Here is a 21049-nt window from a genome sequence, read left to right on the forward strand (position 1 = left end):
TCGTTTGGTTTCCAGTCCGGCCCAGGAAGGTGGCCGAGGGGCGGACGGAGCGAGGCTTTGGCTATATCCGATGAGATCCAATGCTCGTCGAGGTGGAAAGAGCGGGCGGGAACCATGTAATAACAAGACCTTGTTCCCCCTGGGAAGAAACCAAAACAATAGCTCTGCTGAGCTGAGCATGCTCAAGAGAGAGGCCTCATTGCTTCTGAGCAGAACTTTTCCAGCCTCGACTTTAAAAAAAAAAAAAAAAAAAAAAAAAAAAATGTAAAGGAAAGGAAACTTGGAATGTGTGTTTGGGAATGTAATGCTTAATCCAGGGAAGGCAACATCAAACTCTCTCGATCATTAATCGATGACAACATCTGGGAATGGATGCAATTAACCTCTGGAGACAGGACTAAAGTCTTAACCGACTTCAACAGGTCATGCTGAGATGAAACAGCAGAAGCAAAAGGGAGCGAATTCCCACTGAGTGGAATCGACGTGTCTGCCAAAACGCTAAAAGCAATTTAATGAATTTGCAGACATCACATACAATTAAATATTTAGGTCAAGCATCCAGCTGGATGTACAAAAAAATACCTTTCTCTAACTCTTATCTTATCTCTTATTCCTCAGGTTAAAAAAAATGTTGTTTAAGTTCATAATAGCAACACCGGGGAAGAAGAGATGTTAGATGTTAGAAATATTGTCCAACGCACTTGGAGGAAACACATGTCAATATTTAACACAAGAGGCTTAGCTGTGTCAAAGTTCAAAGTTCTCAGTGGTTTCCTCCGATGGAGATGGTGCCATGGGCAAGGTAAGCCAGGGAGATCTCTCTAAGATATCCACCATCAGTTCAGCGGAAATGTCAAGCCAGTAACCTGAGCGATTGCTGCTTCAGACGAGTCACCTGATTGTCATCCAATCCGCACAGCAAATGGGGAACGGAAGAGAACAGCTCTTATCAGGGTTTAACAGCCAATTTCCCACAACCACACAAGATTGCAAACAAGAACAAATGAAAACAGTTGTTCATGAACACACACAAATATATAAACTATAGATTCCATTGCAGCAGAGTTAAAACGGGAGACTGATAATGTGTCTTTCGAAATGTGCTGAGCTGTCAGCTAGTTCTGCTTCTAGCCAGGCTGGTCGCTCCTGCTTTGGGTTGGGGGTTGGCAGGTTGTACATAAGAAAATGGCCATCATAAGGGTGTGGGGGAGATCAGCTTGCTGCTGATTTTATTTTTTGACATTTAAAGTCTGAAATTAAAGACTATCCAGTTCCCTATTGCTACCATTTGAACTTCAAATGTAGCCTACATCATTCAAAATAAAAAAGAAAATAAAAAAAATATGGTGGACGGATGTGATTAAGAGGTAAGGCTAATCAGCAGAGGTAATGCTTAGAATAACAATGGTGTCAACAACAAGGCTGATAAAAGGGTGATCATAAAAGGTTGACTATGTTGAAATTGTGCCGTCACTACAGGGCCTAGAAAGCATCAAAGAAAAAAAAATGTAACACCTGGCTGGCTGCTACACACCTGGAATTGGAAGAACTTTAATTATTAATGAATATCCTGTGACCAGACAGTGAAAAGACCCAATACCCATGGCCACTTTGGGCATGGACTACTTCAAGGCCTGTGAATAATAAATCTTTTGGTTTCTCCTTTCATCAAAGGCTTGAATGCGGTCCAAACTACTTAATGCTGATATCAAGTCTCAGATAAGTTTACGTGAGGCAAAGCTGTTAGTATTATTCCGTGGGGTTATTTGAGAGTGACAGAATTGCAGAATACATAGGCTTCGGTGCGGAACTATAAGTCAACGGTTTTAATGATTTTAGGTAGGTGGGTTACTGAGCCAAACTAATTAACTTCACCATGAGTGGGATAAGCTGCAACCTTGAGATTCCTCAAGCCTCAAACATCCTGGCCTCTGACTTATCAACAACCACCCTCTCTGCTGGCTTGCTTGGCCTTCTTGCGCACTGACACGTCACACATGGTTGCTGCACAAAAAGACCTTTTATCAAAGTTTACACACTACAAAGCAGCATGTTATCTGGTGCGATCTCGGTGGACCAAGCTTTCTTGGAAAAGTCAGGGTTATTTGTAACACACTGCGGTAAAATGAAGGTCTTGAAGTAACACAGACTTTCTAAATATCATTCCTTGAAATGCTCCTGTTCCCTGGGGACATGCCCTTGCTGTCCAGGTGAAACCTGAGAATTCTAGAGACTTTTCATAAACCTCAACAGATTTAGTCAAAATTGGGTACTTCAGCTTCAAAACACAAGTCAAGCTTGATTTTCACCACAATCAATACTGTGTTCATAAATTGGAATGTAAAAAAAAGTTTCCTTTTTTCAGTGATGAAAGAACACACTGATTATTCTGAGATTTCACCTTCTAATTCTGAGACAACATGCTGTAAGCTATGGTTGCTCGCTGCTTTTAAAAAGCTACACTACACACTACAGATTTTAGAAAAATGTAGGCCTCAAAATAAAACTGTCTGGCTGAGGGCTACAGCATACGTCTTGCAGAGCACATGCTGCGAGTGCACATACACGCTGTTCAGCGGGTGAGAAGTTTATGGGCCACAGCGGTAAGCCTACTGAGCGGCCATCACACAGGTTATACAGGTTCTCATTGTCAGTTCACTAGTCCCGCATCCAGCCTCCACTCAACACGCTACATGTTGCTCTCAATGCTTATTCAAACTCAACTTGAAAAACCAACTTTTCCTTGTCATGGATTTTCATTATATTTATCCATTTCATTTAGCACCTTTCATAAATCAGCCTCCATAAACTAATTTGAGTTTGACCAAGGAATCTAAGCTGAATGGACCTTTGAGGTAAACACACTTGTTTAGGGCAATATGTATATCTGTAAATATACTGTTTTGATCCTGTGACGGAAATTTGTTATCTGCATTTATTTTCCGTGAATTAGTGAAACACACAGCACACAGTGAACACACAGTGAGGTGAAGCACACACTAATCACTGCAACCAGTGCTTAACCACTTCCCCCACCCACATTTTTCCTACTGGTCGGGGATTGAACCGGCATACAAGCCCGATGCCCTAACCAGTAGGCCACGGCTGCCCCAATATGCTGTGTCTTAGCATACCTTCTGTCTAACATTCTGTCAACAGCATATACTCACCCTGCAACATTTTCACATTATCTTTACTTTGCAAGCATCTCTCAACCTGTGTAAGATCCCTTCTGACTTTCCTTGTTGACTTAGTGACACGACCAGTGTGATTCCACAATCTGCTGACATGCCTACGGAGAGCCAAACCTTTACCAGAAACCTCCGACAGGGCTATCTGCAGATGCAGTATCTGGCAATCTATCTATCCAATCCTGCTCACGCACAGATGACCTGATTGTCCTGCACTAGAGGTGCAGCCAGGCCAGGGTGGTATTGAGTAGCTTTCTCCCATGCTCTTTAGGTTGAACAGCAGCAGTAATCCCAGGCTAAGACCTCCCACGTAACTGGATCAACGTGAGCACAGCCCAAAACAATACGGCAGGCAGGAGAATGAACCGGCCCATGAAGAATTAGCTCAGATTGGACAGATTTCAATGGGAGGACAGTGTTTGGGAAACACTGCACACTGCTGTACTGCACCCGCTACCATACAGGCCTGATGTGGGGCTTTGACCTCCAAACAAAACTACACTTTGCTATTGTGCCATGATGGTTTATTTAGCGGGGAGTAGGGTGGCTGGAGCAGGATCTTACACTACAGCAGTACTTTAAAACCTGACAAGAATGCAAGAATCTAACAAAAATATTAAGGATTAAAAACAATCCATGAAAAATAAAGGGTTGAACCTGTACAATTTAGAATGACCTATCTGATATGTCATAAAGCCTTGAGTATCTATTGATTTACAGTAGTGTTAGACATAACTTTGGTGCACACACATGAAGGCAGTTTAATGGCTAAGAAACATCTGACTCAGCAGGTATTTTACTTTTACGCGTATGATTACTCATTTTGTCTTCTACACCTCCATAAAACTATCAAAGATAAGTCAAATTTGTGTAGCTGTAGGATGCATAGAGTAACTTCTAAGTGTTTTTTTTTTTTTTACAGAATCATTTCAGTCATATGATTAACATGTGCGATAAATCCAGAAAATATATTAGAGGTCACTTACAGAAAAGCACTGCAAGCTGTTGATATGGATTTTCAAACAGGCAGACCATTTAGTATGGACATATCACCCTGACAAACCAGAAAGCAACTTATAGCCTAGCACTGCCACATTCATTATGTGTGCCAATACACCAAGCATGTTATATTTTAGAACTGGGTTTTCATTATTATTATAGCATTTTTTTCTTCCCTGTATCATCACTAACATGCCTGCTAATTGCGCAGCAATGGCCACTACTTTAGTAGGCTGTCTGGAATTTGAGCTACAAGTTTTTCTATGATACACAAACCAAAAGAAAACAATGAGACAACCATTTAGCACTTTGTAAAATGAGAATCCTTTTTGTAAATGAAATGTTATATAATGGTAAACTTAAGTCTAATAAGGTGCAGGCAGTTGTCTGTGTCACCTAACTGCTTTTTAAGTGTTCCAAACAACTCATGCAGAACAAAAGTTTTTGTGAGTGTGATTATATTCATCCCATTTTGTAAAGTATATTTAGGAATTAAACATAATATGATGCAATGTGGTCTACTAATTCAAATTAGACAACCATGTCTAATTTCTAATAACTCCGGATATGATTCAGCGTAGAAATAATACATGTTCCATCAACGCCCTTTTTTCACAAGTGCAGCTGCAAGTGATTCTGTGGACTTCACTTGGTCATGCTTATTTTGACCAAACCCAAATATTAATCTAATTTTAAAAACTGCAATATTAAATCAAAACATTTATGATCTAGTGTGTACCTGCTCCATGGTAACCGAGAGAAATAAAGCTAGCCCACACATAACCAGATGCTTTTTTTTATCCAAAGTTTACAGTTATGGGCACATACATTTAACATGTATGTTTCCTCAGGAATCAAACTTATGATCTTAGGCTAGCATCAGCTGGGCTACAGAAACCTTTTGTGTTGACATTTGTGGTGCAGACCATGAAGAAATGTTAAATGACACACTGGAATGCCACCTGGATTTAATCACCCTTAATCAAGATGATCTACATAATTTGTAAATGCTGCTGGGCTGCGGAATGACATTGCATAACAAGCTTATACTGCTGAGCAACACTGAGTGAGAATCACCAAGGCCAACAAGTGACTGCATGAAAGTTGCTACCATTAACATAAGAAGTGACACTATGCAAGTGCAAGCCCTTAAATGGATCAGCATGGAAATATGTTATATACATAATGTTGTAATCCTCCTGGCACAGCATAGTGCCACTGTACTTTAGGGCAAAAGTAACAAATAGATCATTATCTTTACCATGAACATAAAATAAATTCCAACGTGCTAAATAGGATAGACAGACACTGTGGTTCTATAAACCAAAATACAAGTATTTCTATTTCAATAGCACGCTGATACAAGTAATGGTGCTGACATTTTGCTCCAGACTGGGTGCCTGATGTCTAGTTCATCGTGACTTAATTGAATGTTCATATGCATCGGTATATCTACAAAGATGCCTTCGTTAAGACAGAGTTCGAGGAATTATAGCAGCATGAGCACACACATCCAAATATTTCGCACGAATGGATTATTAAATCGCATCAATGGATTTATAAAGGAAACGGGCAATCCACATGGTATACCAGTTCTTTATCTGCAGCAACTCTGGGCGGTTCCAAGATAACCAAGGAAGCACAGGTTTACTTTACCTATGCGCTTGAGGAGCCAAGCTAGCTAGCAACAATGTTATTAATACCTGACACGCATGGATCTGAACTTATTCTACTTAACTAGCATCATATAAACTAGATAAAGACAGAACGGCATAAACAAGAAACAGTTGATATCAACAGCCTGGACGTCAAATGCGGCAGGGAGCTAACGTTACGAGCATTTCACGTAGTGTGGGCGTGACATATGCTCCCTATTAACGTACTGTAACTACTGCAATATGCGCATTTCTCTTATCGTTTTCTGTCACTACCTTGTTATCAAAACTTTCACCCACACAATACCACTCTTCTCTGCTTTTGATACGCGAATAAACGGTTAACTAACCACCGAGGCCTGGCCGTACCGCTGGTAAATTATAAGAGATTGCAGTACCACCCACTTCGACTATTTGCTTGCACACACAGCGGAGTTAACTAGCAAATGTGCTATGTGGCTGTCTTGACATCTCAAGTAACCCAGAATCACTCCATCGTACCAGCAGACCACTTTACCTTCATCTCGACTATGTTTTAATGCATGGAAAACGAGCCCGAGTTTTGTTCGTCAACTGTAGGCTACTTAATAACAGTGTTGTAATAGGCAAGTGTTTTACTGTTTTACAGTCACAGAACTAGTTAGGAAGCTAAGCTAAAAATCATTAGCCATCATTGTCGAGTTAAAAATCATTATTCTAATCTTTCTCTCTCAGAATGCAACGGGGGACAACCGTGACACCATAACAAGGAAACTGTCATAAATGGTCTCGCACGATAACAGTCTTTAGACAATTTCTCTTACGCACGTGCGAAGGGTATTACCAGCGTTCAAATGTATAGCCAAAAAGCATTGGGTTAGCAAGCTACTGTATACATACTCACCAATCACCTCCTGTAGCTCGTAATCATCCTTGTTGATGGACCAGGGTTGGGAGCTCAGGTCCTCTGACATGGCTTAAAATTAGCTGAGGCCGTGCTGTCGCGCAGACACTGTTGGACCCAAAGACTATGGCTTCTGTGGTTTTCTGGAAATAAAATGGAAATGTAATTCCAGGCCGTTCAGCAACGGTAGTTGCCTCAGTTGCGATCCAGTGCAGCCTCTACCATCATTCCCAAAGTTTGCCACTTGCGCCACAGCCCCCGCCTACCACATTCTTGCCGTGAGATGAGGTGGAGTCAGAATGTCTCCATTTTTTGTGTGGAGACAGATGGTGGTATGTCACATTGCCTTTACTTTGAAAAGGGGTGTTTAAACTTGTGAAATGGGAATAGAAGGTTCACAAAAACTGCTGCCAATAATGTAAAACTGAACTGGTCAAAAAGAAAACAGCAAAGTATACTATGTTGTAGACTAGTTGAAATAATAACAGAACAAATATTTAAACTATGGGTTTGTTCTGTTCTGTGCTTTATGACTAAATGGTAACACTATCGAATCGTACTTCTACAAAAAAACCCCTCATACTTCCGAAAGACAAGTTGCCATAAACTAGCAGTTCCACATGCATGTCACAACCAACATGGCGGAGTCTGGAGTCCAATAAATGTAACTATCTTATTTTGATCCGTGTGCAGGATGTGTTATAATTGGTCTAGAAGAAATGCTTTTCTTCATATATGGTGGTGTTCGCTGTCAATCAAATTTAAAACGGGAACCAACCCGTGTGGCCCTTTCTAGCCTGGCCAGGGATGGTTTGCTCGGAACTTCCGCCTTTAAGGAGCGACACCAGACACGGCTCCTGATTGGTTGTTTCGCCTGCGCTGTCAAATGGCACATTCGCGTTTACGCAAATCACGTAGCCTAGGCCTAGGCATGTAGGGAGAAAACGTGTTTTTCTGACATATTATTTAATAAGAATACAGGGGAATTGGGAAATATTATTTTTACCCCATCATACGTTTAATTTCGAACCAATTATGTAAAACGTAGCTATGCAGTCGTAGGTTTGTCTTTCAGTACTTGTTGAACTTGTAGGCCTACGAGTCAACTTCAGGTAGGCTCTAAGCAGGGTCCTCAGGGACACAGGTTTTGTCTGCCATCTAGTGGTCTTTATTTACATTGAAAATAAAATAATTCGATGCATACTAGGAGAAATGCATCAGTCCTTTATAACCAATCAGTTCATACTTGACAAGGCTTTCTAAGAAACAAAAACTTTGAGCTATGATAGCACATAAAAATAGACAAAACTTGATATTGTACATGGGTCATCCTAAGGGGAAACATACATTCATAACACCAATGGTTTACATTATAAATAATAAGCCAATTGATTATTGACAGTAATGATTGACAATGCATTCTGCTGCAAATTCCTGACAAATTTCTCACTAAAGTCTAATGGTGGCATCCCAAGCTATGGCAAGAAAACAATTATCTTGTCTTTTCATAGTCATAGTAATATTTAATAATAAGCAAACGCACTGTTCAATCCCTGCACTGTTCACTTTTGCTTAGGGCTGTCATGCTCTTGATGTGTTTAGAATTAAAATGTACTAGTGGTGTCTGGTAATACTGTGGGAGGTCCTTAGGCCGACAAACTTGTGATGTCATCGTAATCAATCCGGCTGTCATATTGAAATCCATCAAAAACACTAAAAAAATGTCACAGGTCACAAATTTCATCTGATCTTCACCAAATTTGACACAGACCATCTACAGTAGAAGCCTAACAAATGTCATGCTTTTTGTAGCCATATCTAAAACCGTTCGCCCTTAACAGCCAATTTAAATCGACGGCAAAGCCACCAAACAGGAAGTGAGCTCATATCTCAGCAACCCTTTCATGTATGAAAACCCCATTGGGAGGTCGCTCGAGAAGTTTGGTGACCTTTGAAATCTAGGGATCGCTGCACATAGCAAAAATGCATTTTGGCATGTAACTGTTGACGTAGAATTAAAACTTATTATCAACCGGAGAGAAGAAATACTCTTTTCTGATTGGCTGGTGGGGTGGCTATTAATTCTGAATAACAGGACACCATTCCATATCAATGCTTATGAATGGTAACTATAACAACCATAGGACTACGGTTGCAGGCTTCGCAACAATGGAATCAACTGTAAACAAGCTAACTGTCCATGCTATCGCTGGCCAATGAAGGTGTACAACAAGCTGAACTTGAGCTTCTTTTTAAACGAAACCGCGTGTTTCCTTTGCTTCACAGTGGCAACCAGGTGATAAGCGGGATAACGGCCTTCGAGGTGTGTCCAGTTATACAGAGTTTTTTGCCACTCGCCCTCGTCCATTAATTCCGTATAACAGGACACCTCAGCGGCCGTTATCCCCTTACATAGTAGTGTCTTTTAACCCTTAAAGGTGTAGGTTTTTGAACGTTCTAAGTTCCGCAACAATTGAAGGTTCTAAAATTCTATGTTGAATTCAATGAACCCAGATATTCTTTAGAACGTTCATTTCCCAACATTCCCGTCACACCGGTGTGATGGTACTCCTTTAAGGGTTAATGCTGTTCAGACTTAGCCTTAGATATGTCTTGATTTTTGAAGCCATATTCACAAGCGTTTGCCCAACACAGCCAATTGAAATACACTGTAATACCTGTGACTGTGATATAAAGTTACTTTACATCTCAGTCAATCATTGGTTGCTAGATATGAAAGTTACTCTGAGAGTTTACAGCCATATGTCTGATGTAACAGCATTGTTGCCATCGCAACTCCAGCCTATCTGCTTGGCCCCCTAATTGCTGCTTGCAGCTATATTTGAAAATTGTGTTTGCTTTACATACATTCTGTCAGTGTACAACAGATTATTAACAAAATACAAATCCTATGGCTCAGACCTTTCTGTTTGGTGTTGTTTTGGAGCCAATTTCACTTCAGACTTATCAGCACTGCTGGCTCTATCTCCCCATTAGGGCACTGCAGAAGTAGTGTGTGCTGCAGAGCGAAGGTCCTTGTTTGCGTTTCGGCCTATACAAATGGCAGGGCCATGGGTCACACAGGAAGTAGGTCAGTGTGACTACGCAACACTCTTCTTTTTCTCACAGAGACTACCTGCAAAACAGCCACACTTCCATCTCCATGATGAAAGAGAGACATCACAAGTAGTCTCTTCCTCTCACTCCATTCCCCCATACACACACACATACAGTCCATCGTAGTGATCATTTTGTCTATCCACTTACCTCTACCATACATACTCAAGGTTAGTGTGAATGTTGGCATTTTAATACGAGCTATACCATTATAAATGCATACGTAACTGGGTTAATGAGTTTTTCCATGTGTTTAATGTTAAATCCTACATAAATGGGCCAAGACCCACAGTCATTTTTAATGCATAAGTAATTGCATTCTGTCTTGCAAAAGATGCTGTGTTAGACGTCATATGATCATTATATTGTATAAACATATTAATCACGTTTTTGCCATGTTTAGAACTGTTTTGTAACTTTTATTTGGTTTCATATTTTTGTTTAACCTTGAAACCCCAAATCTTAATATGAAATGCAAATCTTAATATGAAATCAATCATTTGAATGCACAGACTGAACAAAAATACATTACATTTTGCTTTATGAAAATTGACCCATTGAAACACCTTCACAGAACCATCTCAGTTTTTTAAGCAATTTATTTAAAAAAAATACATTCATGACATCCTTTGACTTTCTATAGAAACAATCAAATGAGTGACAAACAACATACTTAAATAAGCCATAAATAATTAGCCTGGGTGTTCCCATGCTGCCTTGCGCGCAATTTGATTCACGCTGGGCAGCCTGGAGACCATGGAGCAAATTTTCGCCTGAGATAGGGAACCAATCACAGAACAGGGTTGAAAGCAAGACGATGATGAGCTATGCACAGACGCATTTGATAGACAGCCGTGGCACCCAATAAACGGATCTGGGCATTTTTTTCAAATACGAGAAAATGAACGTTTGGTTCCCAGACCACGTCTCATTGAGAAGTGGTGGCGCTAGCCAGGCTAATAAATAATAGCCAATTTTCTGCCAATGCATACTCATTGAGATACAAATGTCCAAAGTAAAACCTTGCTTATGTAAAAGCACTCAAACGTAATGTAACAAATTCATCTTATCTCATATATATTTTTGTTTGTGGTTCAACAGTAACACAGGTGAGAATGCAAAAAACAATGTTAAGCAAGGACCAAACCAAATATAAATCAAATCATTCAATTCAAAAACAGAATAGATAAAATTTATCAAAATATGAAATTCTAAAAAATACCATCATATTTCTTCTTTTTGTTTTTTTAACTATACATTCACTAGTTCGCCCTTTGATATGATTGCTTCAGCTAGACTAGAGCGCATTGGTGAAGTGCGTGTTTGGCGAGCAGACCATTCGTGCAACTGTATAACAAAGAAACTCCAGAGTCTGCCAGGTAGGTGCCATCTACTGCTCGGAAACCTAACCAGAGACTTCCCCACCTGCCAGCAATGAAAGGGATTATTGTGGTGTACTCATGACCTTCGCACAACCCATCCCACACCATCAGGGCAGAGACAAGGCCTTAGCCAGCCGACTCCAAAACCAAGCCTGCGTGCAGGGCCGGTTGTAGTCACAGATCGTCAGGAACCGTAGAATGCTTGGAAATGGCTTTTTCATTGGCTTGTAGACCACTGGAATGAGTCGTTTGGTGCGAGCACCTGTGGCAAAGTTAAAGAACCATGGGAGAGATAGAGAGAAAGGGAGAGATGGTGAGATAATCTAGGCCATGTGTAGAATGGTAAGAGACAAGAACACTATTTAGGATGTAGAGAAAATGTGACAGGAAATAACCTGACCACACTATGTTGTAACAATCTAGAGACCAATCCATTGCCTGCCACTTTTCAAAGGAGGATTAAAAAATGTATGAGATCTTATACCTGGAGAGAGGCTAAGAGCAAACTTTGTCTGGAAATCACAAGCCTCACTGTCCAGGTAGTCATCGGAAATAATGACCACCATCTTTCGGCACCTTTAGACATGATGAGAGATTATTTTCTTCAAGGTTTTGGAAAATGTTGTTTGCAAAAGGAAATGGGCGATTTTCAAGACCCATCCACAAATCACCCTTTAAAGCTGTAATTCTATCTCAAATGTTTAGCAAAAACCCCAACAGCATTGACAGCAAACAGCATGATATAAAGATCAAGGCCAGACCCCAGCCTGTGTGACAATGCATAACTTGCCTCATCTCAATGAGTTCACTGGTGATGGTCCACACACACGTTCCAGGCAGGACATCTCTGTCAAACACGCACAGCTTCAGCTTGTGGGACGTTTGTTCCAGCTCCTTGATCATCTCGTAGACAAAGTCAAAATCGCTCTGGCAGTAGCAGATGAAGGCATCAAACATCTCAGGAGAGTGACCTAAAACATCAAGGGAAAGAACCGCACACTATTGTTCCTGTTGGTCATACGTGCAAGGTGTAAAAATCATAGTTTCATATCCAACAAGCGTACCTGCTGATGGAAAACACAATACTCTTTAGGTCAAGGTGTCTGCTGAATGAATTAGTGTACATGTAAATGCTCTTTTATTTCTTGTCCACCTTTGCCTGAAATCAGGATGTGAGTAGTACTATGGGGCCTGCCTTTCCTGTTAGCAATGTTCACTAACCATATTTGGCACATTATCTACTCTAATCTGCTGTGTTATTGTGCAACCCTGACAGGATCAGTGCAGCAGTTGCAAAATAGGCATACGCCATATGGTATCAGATAATGTTTTATAACTGAATCTCATCATGCTTGTAGCCTACTGAACACAGCACCAGAAACTGAATTTGAATCATGAGTACTAGAACAGTAGGCCTACAGCAAAGATACTCACCCCTCGGATCGTCAAGCATGGTGATGCTATAAGGCTCTGGGGTTCTGATAGAGCTATGCACCTCTGGGACCTGGACTGGAGGGTCCTTTTGCTTCTTCAGATACTTGATGCAGTCAGCCTCTATTAACACAGAAGGACACACAGAACTTTGGTGCACATCCTCACTGCAATTTTCACTCTTGCAGCCCTCTTATAGCTTTGCTATTTTTAACTCCGTTTGAATTAATTAGTAGCCTACCACTACCAACTTTAATTTTATTAGTCAAGGACTCACCTAAGGCTATGTAGGCTTTAAATACGAACGTGTGCTCTATTATAGCATATTAGTTTATCACTTACCTATTACTGGTTTGAGATCACAGATTATATCCATCCTTTCCGCAGCTTCGATTATCGACAGTAATTTTCCAACGCTTGTGTCTGGGCAGCGCGCTTGCCAATCTTCCAAAATCTTCAGAGTAGGATTTTGGCACGTTTCATAATTTTTAATTTCAAGGTACGAAAACTCCATCCTCTCTGCGATATTAGTCCAGTCCTCTGCCACAGTGCTGGACGGATTTAAGTAGAGTCCAAGCTTTTTCCTAACACTATGATTTAAAGCAACTAAGGGTATTTGGTAGAAGTCAACGCTGGTCTCACTACAAGATGCCATGTTGAGCCTGTTCGACGATAAGTAATTAAACCGAAAACTAGATAAAATCTCCAGTTACAAGAAAAAAAAAGCAGTTCTATAACTGTAAAATAGTTATAATGTCCATAATCAACAAGAAGTATATTCTAGAACCACAGTCAAAGAAGCTCAATGTACGAAAAGAAGAATGAGGAAATAGTCCCATACGTCACGATAGAGGTGTGACTTCAACTTTGAAACTACACCAGAATTTTACCCCCAGTCCATTTTTTTCACATACTTTTACTTATATTCAAGTCAAACCAATAGATTTACATGAACTGTCAGAGAGTGGCAAAGGGTAGAATGATAGTTTTGTTTTAGGCGGGTTTTGTACATCTCTGTCCACATTCTGCCCTTCTGGGTCCTTTATTTTGTCTTGGAAACACAACTGGGCCCACTACCAGGTCTTGTATCTGTATCTCAAAGTAGTCAATATAGGCTATTTTTAGTACCCTTAAAAAGCAAAAATATACCAAAAATACAGTGAAAAACAACTAATGCATGTTCTATTTTGTACAAAACAAGCCACAGTGAAATAAGTTATTTAATGAAAAAAGTTGTTTATTTGTGTGAATCTTCTGCCATTTCAAATCATCCAAAACAGGTCAGTAGTTTCTCTTCCCCTTTCTTGTAAATTAATTTCCATTATAGCCTACAATATAACTATGACCTCCAACTTCCTTATGCTGTAAGTGTCAGAATCACACAGACCTGAACCTTCAATATTACAAAGGTTTCTTTAAAAACGTTTCAGGAGATGAGCATAACAGACTTGATATTAATCATCAATCAATCAATTACAAAACTTCATAAAACAATGTCATTAACTAAAACACTTTAGACATTAACAAAATATTGCACAGGTGAAGGAGTTCACTTTTCATTTTCACTTAATGCATCTCAGGCTTAAGGCTTTACCATTTCTGTAAACAGAAAATATATTTGAGCAAATATACCACATGCTCTATAGCCTGTTGGGCATAATAAGGGTATGATTTACTGTGGAAACTAACTAGCCCTGTCAAAAGCAGAGACAATCCCTGAAGTCAATCACAGTCCCTCATTGGAGGTCTTTAGACCCCTACTCTTAGAGAAGTAAAAGTCAATGCCTCTGTCCTTGTGTTGTTTGGGAGTATGCGAAAGACCCTTTCTTCCTCGTGCAGCAGGTCCAGATCCACCAGACTGACAAAAAAAGAGCAGATTGTACATTGGGAAAATCAATAAACTATATTCTTAAAACGCAAGCACATCTTTGACTCTTAACCTAACTGAGGTGATTCATAAGTATTTTTTCTACACTTAGTGTTGTTATTAAACAAGCGCAATGCATGAACTGTATAAATATTTAAGGTGGGGTCAGCTGTTCAAATTTAAACTGATTACCATTTTTTTTTATAAGTATATACTCTTTTGATCCCCTGAAGGAAATTCGGTCTCTGCATTTATCCCAATCTGTGAATTAGTGAAACACACTCAGCACACAGTGAACACACAGTGAGGTGAAGCACACACTAATCCCAACGCAGTGAGCTGTCTGCTACAGCGGCACTCGGGGAGCAGTGAGGGGTGTCTTGCTCAAGGGCACGTCAGCCGTTCCTACTGGTCGGGGTTTGAACCGGCAACCCTCCGGTTACAAGTCTGAGGGACTGAGGGAAGTTTTTGTGAGGGACATTTTTTACATAGTTGGCTATGGGTTTTCGATCATTACACCCAGACTGGCTGAAATCATGTGAAAGGGAATAACAATGACATTGTTGATTGAACTGGTGTGTTCACAAATACTCCACTCATTTCTCACTTTCCTTTCAGGAACAGGAAGAGTCTGAAAACTTTAGAATTTCCATACAGAACTAATTTTGCATTCATGTATGCTTTTATGGCAATGCTGGTCACTTACTTTTGAGAAAAATGCAGACAGATCTGAGGGATATGGTTAAATACATGGTGGTGGTGACTCATGTATATTTCTCTTGATGAAGCAGTGAGGAATTTGGTCTAAATCCAGTGAGCTACCCACAAAGAAGAAAATACCTGTACGCTTACCTCAAACTATCAACAGCATTGCTTGCACTGCTAAAGGTTTGCTGGAATTCCAACTGGCATTTTGACAAAATAGTTGACAAAGTCGTTCTATGATAACTTTTTTTTTTTTACAGATCACAGGTCTACTGTACATAGTGCACAGAATCAGCACCTTCACACTGTTGCCCTTCAAATACTCAATTACATTTTCAAAAGAACTCACTGGTTTCTTGTTGACATGTCGACTCCATTCAGGTGCCATGACGACTGGGGATGGGTATGTCTCATTCAGAGACACTTTGGCATGTGACAAGGCACCACTGCTCAGAGCCCATGGTGTGTGAACGTCCCCTCCTTTAATGCCCTGCAGTTCAGGTACCCACTGCCTCACATAGTCTCCCTATACAGAAACAACTGATATCAGTGACCAACAACAGAACATAGTGGTAGGTTCCAGACACCTCGAGGAGTAGGCCTACAATATAGTGGGGGTATGTGTTCTAATACAAGTTATACCATTCAAAACCCTTGCAATATCATGAGAGAGTATGATCTATTTATGACCATACTTGCTATTGCACCCAAGCTATAATTGACAAATATTGTAGCTATGAAGTTGTCATGTCAATTCATATCTTGGTTAATTTTAGTATGTGTAATATAAAAACTAAAGACAACCGAGGAACGGCATTGCAGTAATTCAAATGCAGTAGAATGTAGAATGAATGTTGAATTGAACTGAATTTGTGTTTGTGCAAGTTTTTGAATTTGTGCAAATCAAAAACTTCCGGCTGGCATCACTGCCTGCCTTCAGCTTTGCTTGGGTAGTGTGCTTACATTATTGTCGTAATCCAGTCCCTGTTTGATCATATTGAACTTCCTGTTCTCTCTAGGGTCATTGCCAATGCCAGCACTGTACAACCAGTTTCCATAGTTGCTGCACACATCATAGTCAACCTGTTGAAGCCAAACAGAAAAATCCATAAAACACACACATTATATGCATATTTATGACTCAATATCAATATAGCAATACAGTCAGCTTAATGATTCAGAATAAGGGAGTGATAAGCACCAGTAAGTACTCAAACCACTCTGCCCCCATCCTCCAATCCAGACCCAGGTCTTTGGTGAGGAAGCTGGCTACATTCTGTCGCCCTCTGTTGGACATGAAGCCAGTGAGGGCCAACTCCCTCATATTGGCATCCACAAAAGGCACTCCTGTCCGTCCCTCTGGAAGGGCATGTGTCAAAGACTCATTAAGCATATGCTAATATATTAATTTAATTCATTCAATCAATCAATCAGTGAATCAATCAACCAATTCCATCTATTCTACCGGTAAGTTAAGTATTTTACATTACATTACTATATTGCTATGCTGTACCTTTCCATGCATCCAAAAGTTTCATGTCTGTCTTCCATGGCACATGCTTGTCTTGTAGACCTTTACATGAAAAAACATTATTTTATTTATGCAGTCAATTATTTCACATATTGATGTTTATTGTAGTGACCAGAAATATTCTCTCACCATTCAAATGAAAAAGTCTGTTTCCATACTTCAAAGCCACAAACCTGAAGTAATCCCTCCAAAGGAGCTCAAATATTACCCTTGAAGAGATGAAGAGAAAGATAATGGAGCTATGAATATTCAGTAGTTACATGACTACTAGACCAGACAGGTATATTACCAGCATGCTGAATAACAATACTACAATAGTTGAATGTGCTCGTACACACCAGTATGTGCTTTGGTTGGCCGTTCTCTCTTGTTCGTATTTCTTGATCTGTTCATAAATATATCGTGGAGATATGCAGCCCATGGCAAGCCTATGGAAGATCAGAGTCATCACTACTGCTTGTTGGCAGGTCATTTACAAAGCAGAGATTATTTTAAATAGTTATGATTTGATTAAATTATCATTTGATTATTATATAAACTGGTCATTGTCTCACCATGGTGCAAATTTTGTAGAATAATTGACCCCAATCAAACCATTTCGGGTTTCTTTGTAAGTTGCCACAGCATCCTGCAATCAAACAATCAGCATTTATTTTACACACACACACAAAATATCATCACATCATTGCCATACAACAGTATAGCTATAGGCAGGTTGATTAGTTAAAAACAAAAGCAAAAACAGGGATGATGCAACTCCTTTCTTTGTGATTAGGCTGACATGCATTATTATCCTCAATCCACAAGGGACGATAAGGCCATGTTTTTATCCAATTTCCATGGAGGCTATCCCCCAACATCCCTTAGTTTTAGGCACAGGAAGCAAACGTCACATTTAGTGTTCCTTACTGTGTCCCAGAAGTAGTGTTTTAGTCGGGCCAAAGCCTCGCTCTCTCCTCCGTGGCAAGGGAAGGCGGAGCGTGGATCAGTCACTGGCTCTATGGAGACATGGCACAAGAATTGGAGAGTAGATTTAAACTATTTTACAGAACAAGACCCATAAGAAATGACATTCATGTTATTCCCATTTGTCACCTGTTTACTGTAGTTCAGACATAGCATTCATTTAATGCAATATGAATCATAATGGGAAACCATAACAAATAAACAAATCACCTGTGGGGTGTACTACGAATCTCGATTAGTGGGTTAGCGAGGTTTGTTGCGCTCAAAGCCAGGCTATGTCAACCAAACCTGGTCGGGAGGTTACGTGCTAAGTTATAGCTCAAATCGTGTAATCTACCACACACTGACCAATCAACTGTCTTAAAAACGAAGTTCTCACGTGTAGGATTCTGTCATATATCTTACAGGTGGAGCTCCGCCTCTACTAACATTTTACAACTGATGACAATTGATTTATTTGATGTTAAAGGTTAGACTCAAAAAATGACCGCAGTGTAGATTAAGCTATCGCTCACGAATGCGGAAGTAATTGTTTTTAAATAGAGGCGGTCTTGTGCGTCTCCACGTTACACGATTGGCCAAAGTCATCCCAACACTGAGAACGCGCACAGATCTGAGCTGAAAGCCTAGTTTGACAAATATATCACATAACTGCAATCGTAGTATCACTTAACGTATACCCCTTTGTCAAGCCTCGATATGTCTACATAGCCTAGATATGTCTAGCGTGCTTCGTAGTATACCCCACTGATGGGTGCTTGGTGACAACATAGGTAATTTCTTTTAGATTATGTTTTGTATACATTCTTCAAATATGTTATTCTTGGTTGAGGGGCATTATAGTCAGTGATTAATGAAGTAAAAAAAGAATCACACACCACACTACAACCACACAACCACTTTTAAAATAGGTCAAACAATTAGTAGCATGAATTATTAATAGTTTAATTTTAGAGGCAGACCTAGCTGCTCCAGGTCCTGGTACGTGGGGACTGGCCCTTCCTCCAAGCCCAGGGGCAAAGACCTCAGCTGGGCTGGGGTGGGGAGGACTGGCCTCACCCTGCTCTGGGACTCCACTGCCTTCCTGAACTGGGTGTACACATCAGGGAGTCTGGAAAAAGGTAAAGGAGGTTAATGGATGAGGTATTACATGTATTCACACAACACTAATAAGTAGGTCCTTTTCTTTTCTTTTCCAACTGTTTAGTCAGCAAGTAGACCAGCCTGATGTGATTCACATCTTTGGATGGGTGTTGATGAAAGGGACATAACACAATACTACAAGCTCATTTAAATTCAAAACCACAAATGACAGTCCACGGCAAACATGAGCTGTTTTGCTACGGAGGAACTTATTTTAAAACATTACCATATTGTTTATCATAACAATGCTGATGCCAGTTGCATTTTGTAATCCAAAAGAGTGTGGAATACAGACTTTTTGTCTGTGCAGGAAGTTTTGTGAAGACACTTCTTCACTTATTGTTGTACTTAATTTTCTAAATGATCAAGGTGTGGCTAGTGCTATGTAAAAATGTTTATCCTCAAATGGTTCCATTCTCTTACCTACTGATGTGATTGAAGGGCAGGTCATGTCTGTGATAAAGTGTGGAACCCCAAAAGCTTTGAACTTTGACCTGGTTTTTCAAGCAAACATCCTTTATTTGCTTCTCAACCTCCTTCTCCTCTTGCGTCACCTGTAACACAGGAGAAGGAAGTATGAATTGGAGGCGGTGTGATTAGACCTCTTTCAGTTAAGTATGGTAACTTCATACGAACCTCTTCGTGGAAGGCAACTGCGGTGACCGAACCAAGCTGTTTGATAAGATCACCAACCACTTGGTCCGGTTTTCCACGACGCACCACAAGGTTGCTGTAATGATAGAGAAAGAATGCCTGATGTTGCCTGTCCAAAGATATTGGTCTGATATAAATAAAGAAGCTTGACTCTGCTGACTAGCAACCATTTTCAGCCTATGCTTGCTGATTAGAGGAAACAAGAGCTAACGGTGGGTACAGGTCATTTTGGCCTGCTCTGGCCCCCTCTGTCTGTAGTCTAAATAAACATAATGTGTATCATAAACACTAGAGGTGGGAGAAGAAAAAGATTGACAAAATGTAGTATTGCAATATTTTTTGGGCCTAAATGTCCCGTATCTGCACAACCTTTGACGACACAAAAACTTGGGCTGCCATACAGTAACTACATTTCTAACCTCTGTTTTTAATACTAAAGCTCAATAGAAAATACCATCTACTGTCTCACCTTCCTCTCTTTTTGAGGGAGGCCCGCAGATCATTTACACTGTCAAGAAGGAAGCGCAAACGGAAAGGCCCTGTCTTTGGGAAATTGAAGCAGCTTGTTCCCAAATAGTGAAGAGGGTCAAAGCAGTAGAGTGGAACTATGTGCTCTGCATTCTTCTGGGCCCAATGGAACACCTGGAGAATAAACGTTTTAAATGTGGATTTCTTGGATTAATGTAGACACAATATTTACAATTCACTAGGTAAACAAAGTCTATACTGTATTTAATAACACTGAATGCATGTAAAATTTGCCTTCTGGTGACACTCGTTCAATCTATTTGCCCATAAATGTAGCTTCCGGAAATTCTTGGCTGCGAACATTAGGGTACCCGAAGTAACAAAGACAAGATTGAGCCACTAAGCCTACTACAGTGTTACATTTGAACCACGTTACTGAAATGACATGTAACGATTTGCAATGATACACTTACCAAAAAGATATTTTTTTTAAATGGGAAAAAACAGCACTGTTGCGGCTACTCCACACATGTATGATATGAAGTTACTTAACATACAGGTTTGGCGTAGGCTAACCACAGGCTAGCCTATATATCTTTTGCTCGTCCTTTCTCTTTTTAAATATCCCCATTAAGTCTCCGACACAATGTAATTTACAGAAGAAACGAAAAGACATATCGACTACAAACGAACGTGCAAAAGAACTGCTGCTGGAAGTCTTCCTCCCTTTCATGTAACATGAGTAGGCTCATTTAAAGCATCCAGGGAATAGGTCTATCATACAAGCGACTTACCTCGTTATCATGAAGACGCAAATCATTTCGCAGTAGACAGATTATCGTGCGCGAACTGGACATTTTGACAATTTTTCCAATAGCCTAAAGTCTTCTTCCACGATTCACCTAAACGAAAACCTAACCTTACCATTCAACATATCTGCGTTCACGCCTGCGCACCAGTTACTGCAACACAGTTGCACGTGTTGTAACATGCGCACGCGGTCTGTTACCAAACATCAACATATGTAACGTAAACTAACAACCTCCAACCTCAAGAC

The 21049-nt window shown here is 40.2% G+C and overlaps 3 protein-coding genes across 5 annotated transcripts in view; all 3 read right to left on the bottom strand.

Moving 5' to 3' along the window:
- Positions 1 to 7051, bottom strand: part of oxsr1b (oxidative stress responsive kinase 1b) — a 61510-nt gene extending 54459 nt beyond the window's left edge. For both annotated transcript variants that reach the window (XM_048266135.1, XM_048266134.1), the window contains exon 1: positions 6729 to 7051. In XM_048266135.1, coding sequence (XP_048122092.1) covers positions 6729 to 6798 — 70 coding nt within the window. In that variant the 5' untranslated portion in view covers positions 6799 to 7051. The remainder of the gene's footprint in view (positions 1 to 6728) is intronic.
- Positions 7052 to 10682: 3631 nt separating this feature from the next.
- myd88 (MYD88 innate immune signal transduction adaptor) lies at positions 10683 to 13464 on the bottom strand. Of its 2 annotated transcripts, none has more exons than XM_048266640.1 (5): positions 13001 to 13464; positions 12662 to 12781; positions 12018 to 12198; positions 11712 to 11803; positions 10683 to 11489 (listed from the first exon to the last, which is right to left on the bottom strand). In XM_048266640.1, the coding sequence occupies exons 1-5, from the start codon at positions 13311 to 13313 to the stop codon at positions 11335 to 11337; spliced, it is 861 nt and encodes a 286-aa protein (XP_048122597.1). In that variant the 5' UTR covers positions 13314 to 13464; the 3' UTR covers positions 10683 to 11334. The 2 variants fall into 2 exon arrangements, with proteins under 2 accessions (XP_048122597.1, XP_048122598.1); XM_048266641.1 differs by having other exon boundaries at positions 11712 to 11804; positions 11995 to 12198.
- Positions 13465 to 13877: 413 nt separating this feature from the next.
- Positions 13878 to 20945, bottom strand: cry-dash (cryptochrome DASH). The gene is made up of 14 exons (XM_048266639.1): positions 20787 to 20945; positions 19994 to 20166; positions 19507 to 19600; positions 19294 to 19424; positions 18690 to 18838; positions 17671 to 17759; positions 17316 to 17389; positions 17100 to 17189; positions 16891 to 16970; positions 16744 to 16803; positions 16432 to 16589; positions 16194 to 16313; positions 15580 to 15756; positions 13878 to 14516 (listed from the first exon to the last, which is right to left on the bottom strand). Exons 1-14 carry the CDS (start codon positions 20847 to 20849, stop codon positions 14385 to 14387), a joined length of 1590 nt encoding a protein of 529 aa, XP_048122596.1. The 5' UTR covers positions 20850 to 20945; the 3' UTR covers positions 13878 to 14384.
- Positions 20946 to 21049: the final 104 nt, after the last annotated feature.

The sequence above is a fragment of the Alosa alosa genome, chromosome 16 (genome assembly GCF_017589495.1).
Source record: "Alosa alosa isolate M-15738 ecotype Scorff River chromosome 16, AALO_Geno_1.1, whole genome shotgun sequence".
In the NCBI taxonomy this organism is placed as follows: Eukaryota; Metazoa; Chordata; class Actinopteri; order Clupeiformes; family Clupeidae; genus Alosa; species Alosa alosa.

Bases quoted from the DNA above. Each gene is read 5' to 3' on its own strand.
- cry-dash (XM_048266639.1), bottom strand. From the start codon at position 20,849: ATGTCCAGTTCGCGCACGATAATCTGTCTACTGCGAAATGATTTGCGT. The intron at 19,425-19,506 runs GTTCGTATGAAG...CCTGTGTTACAG, and splicing joins CAGTTGCCTTCCACGAAGAG to GTGACGCAAGAGGAGAAGGA. The intron at 16,590-16,743 runs GTACAGCATAGC...ATGCCCTTCCAG, and splicing joins ACTTTTGGATGCATGGAAAG to AGGGACGGACAGGAGTGCCT.
- myd88 (XM_048266641.1), bottom strand. From the start codon at position 13,313: ATGGCATCTTGTAGTGAGACCAGCGTTGACTTCTACCAAATACCCTTA. The intron at 12,782-13,000 runs GTAAGTGATAAA...CTGTGTTAATAG, and splicing joins TGATCTCAAACCAGTAATAG to AGGCTGACTGCATCAAGTAT. The intron at 12,199-12,661 runs GTGAGTATCTTT...TTGATGTTTTAG, and splicing joins CATGCTTGACGATCCGAGGG to GTCACTCTCCTGAGATGTTT.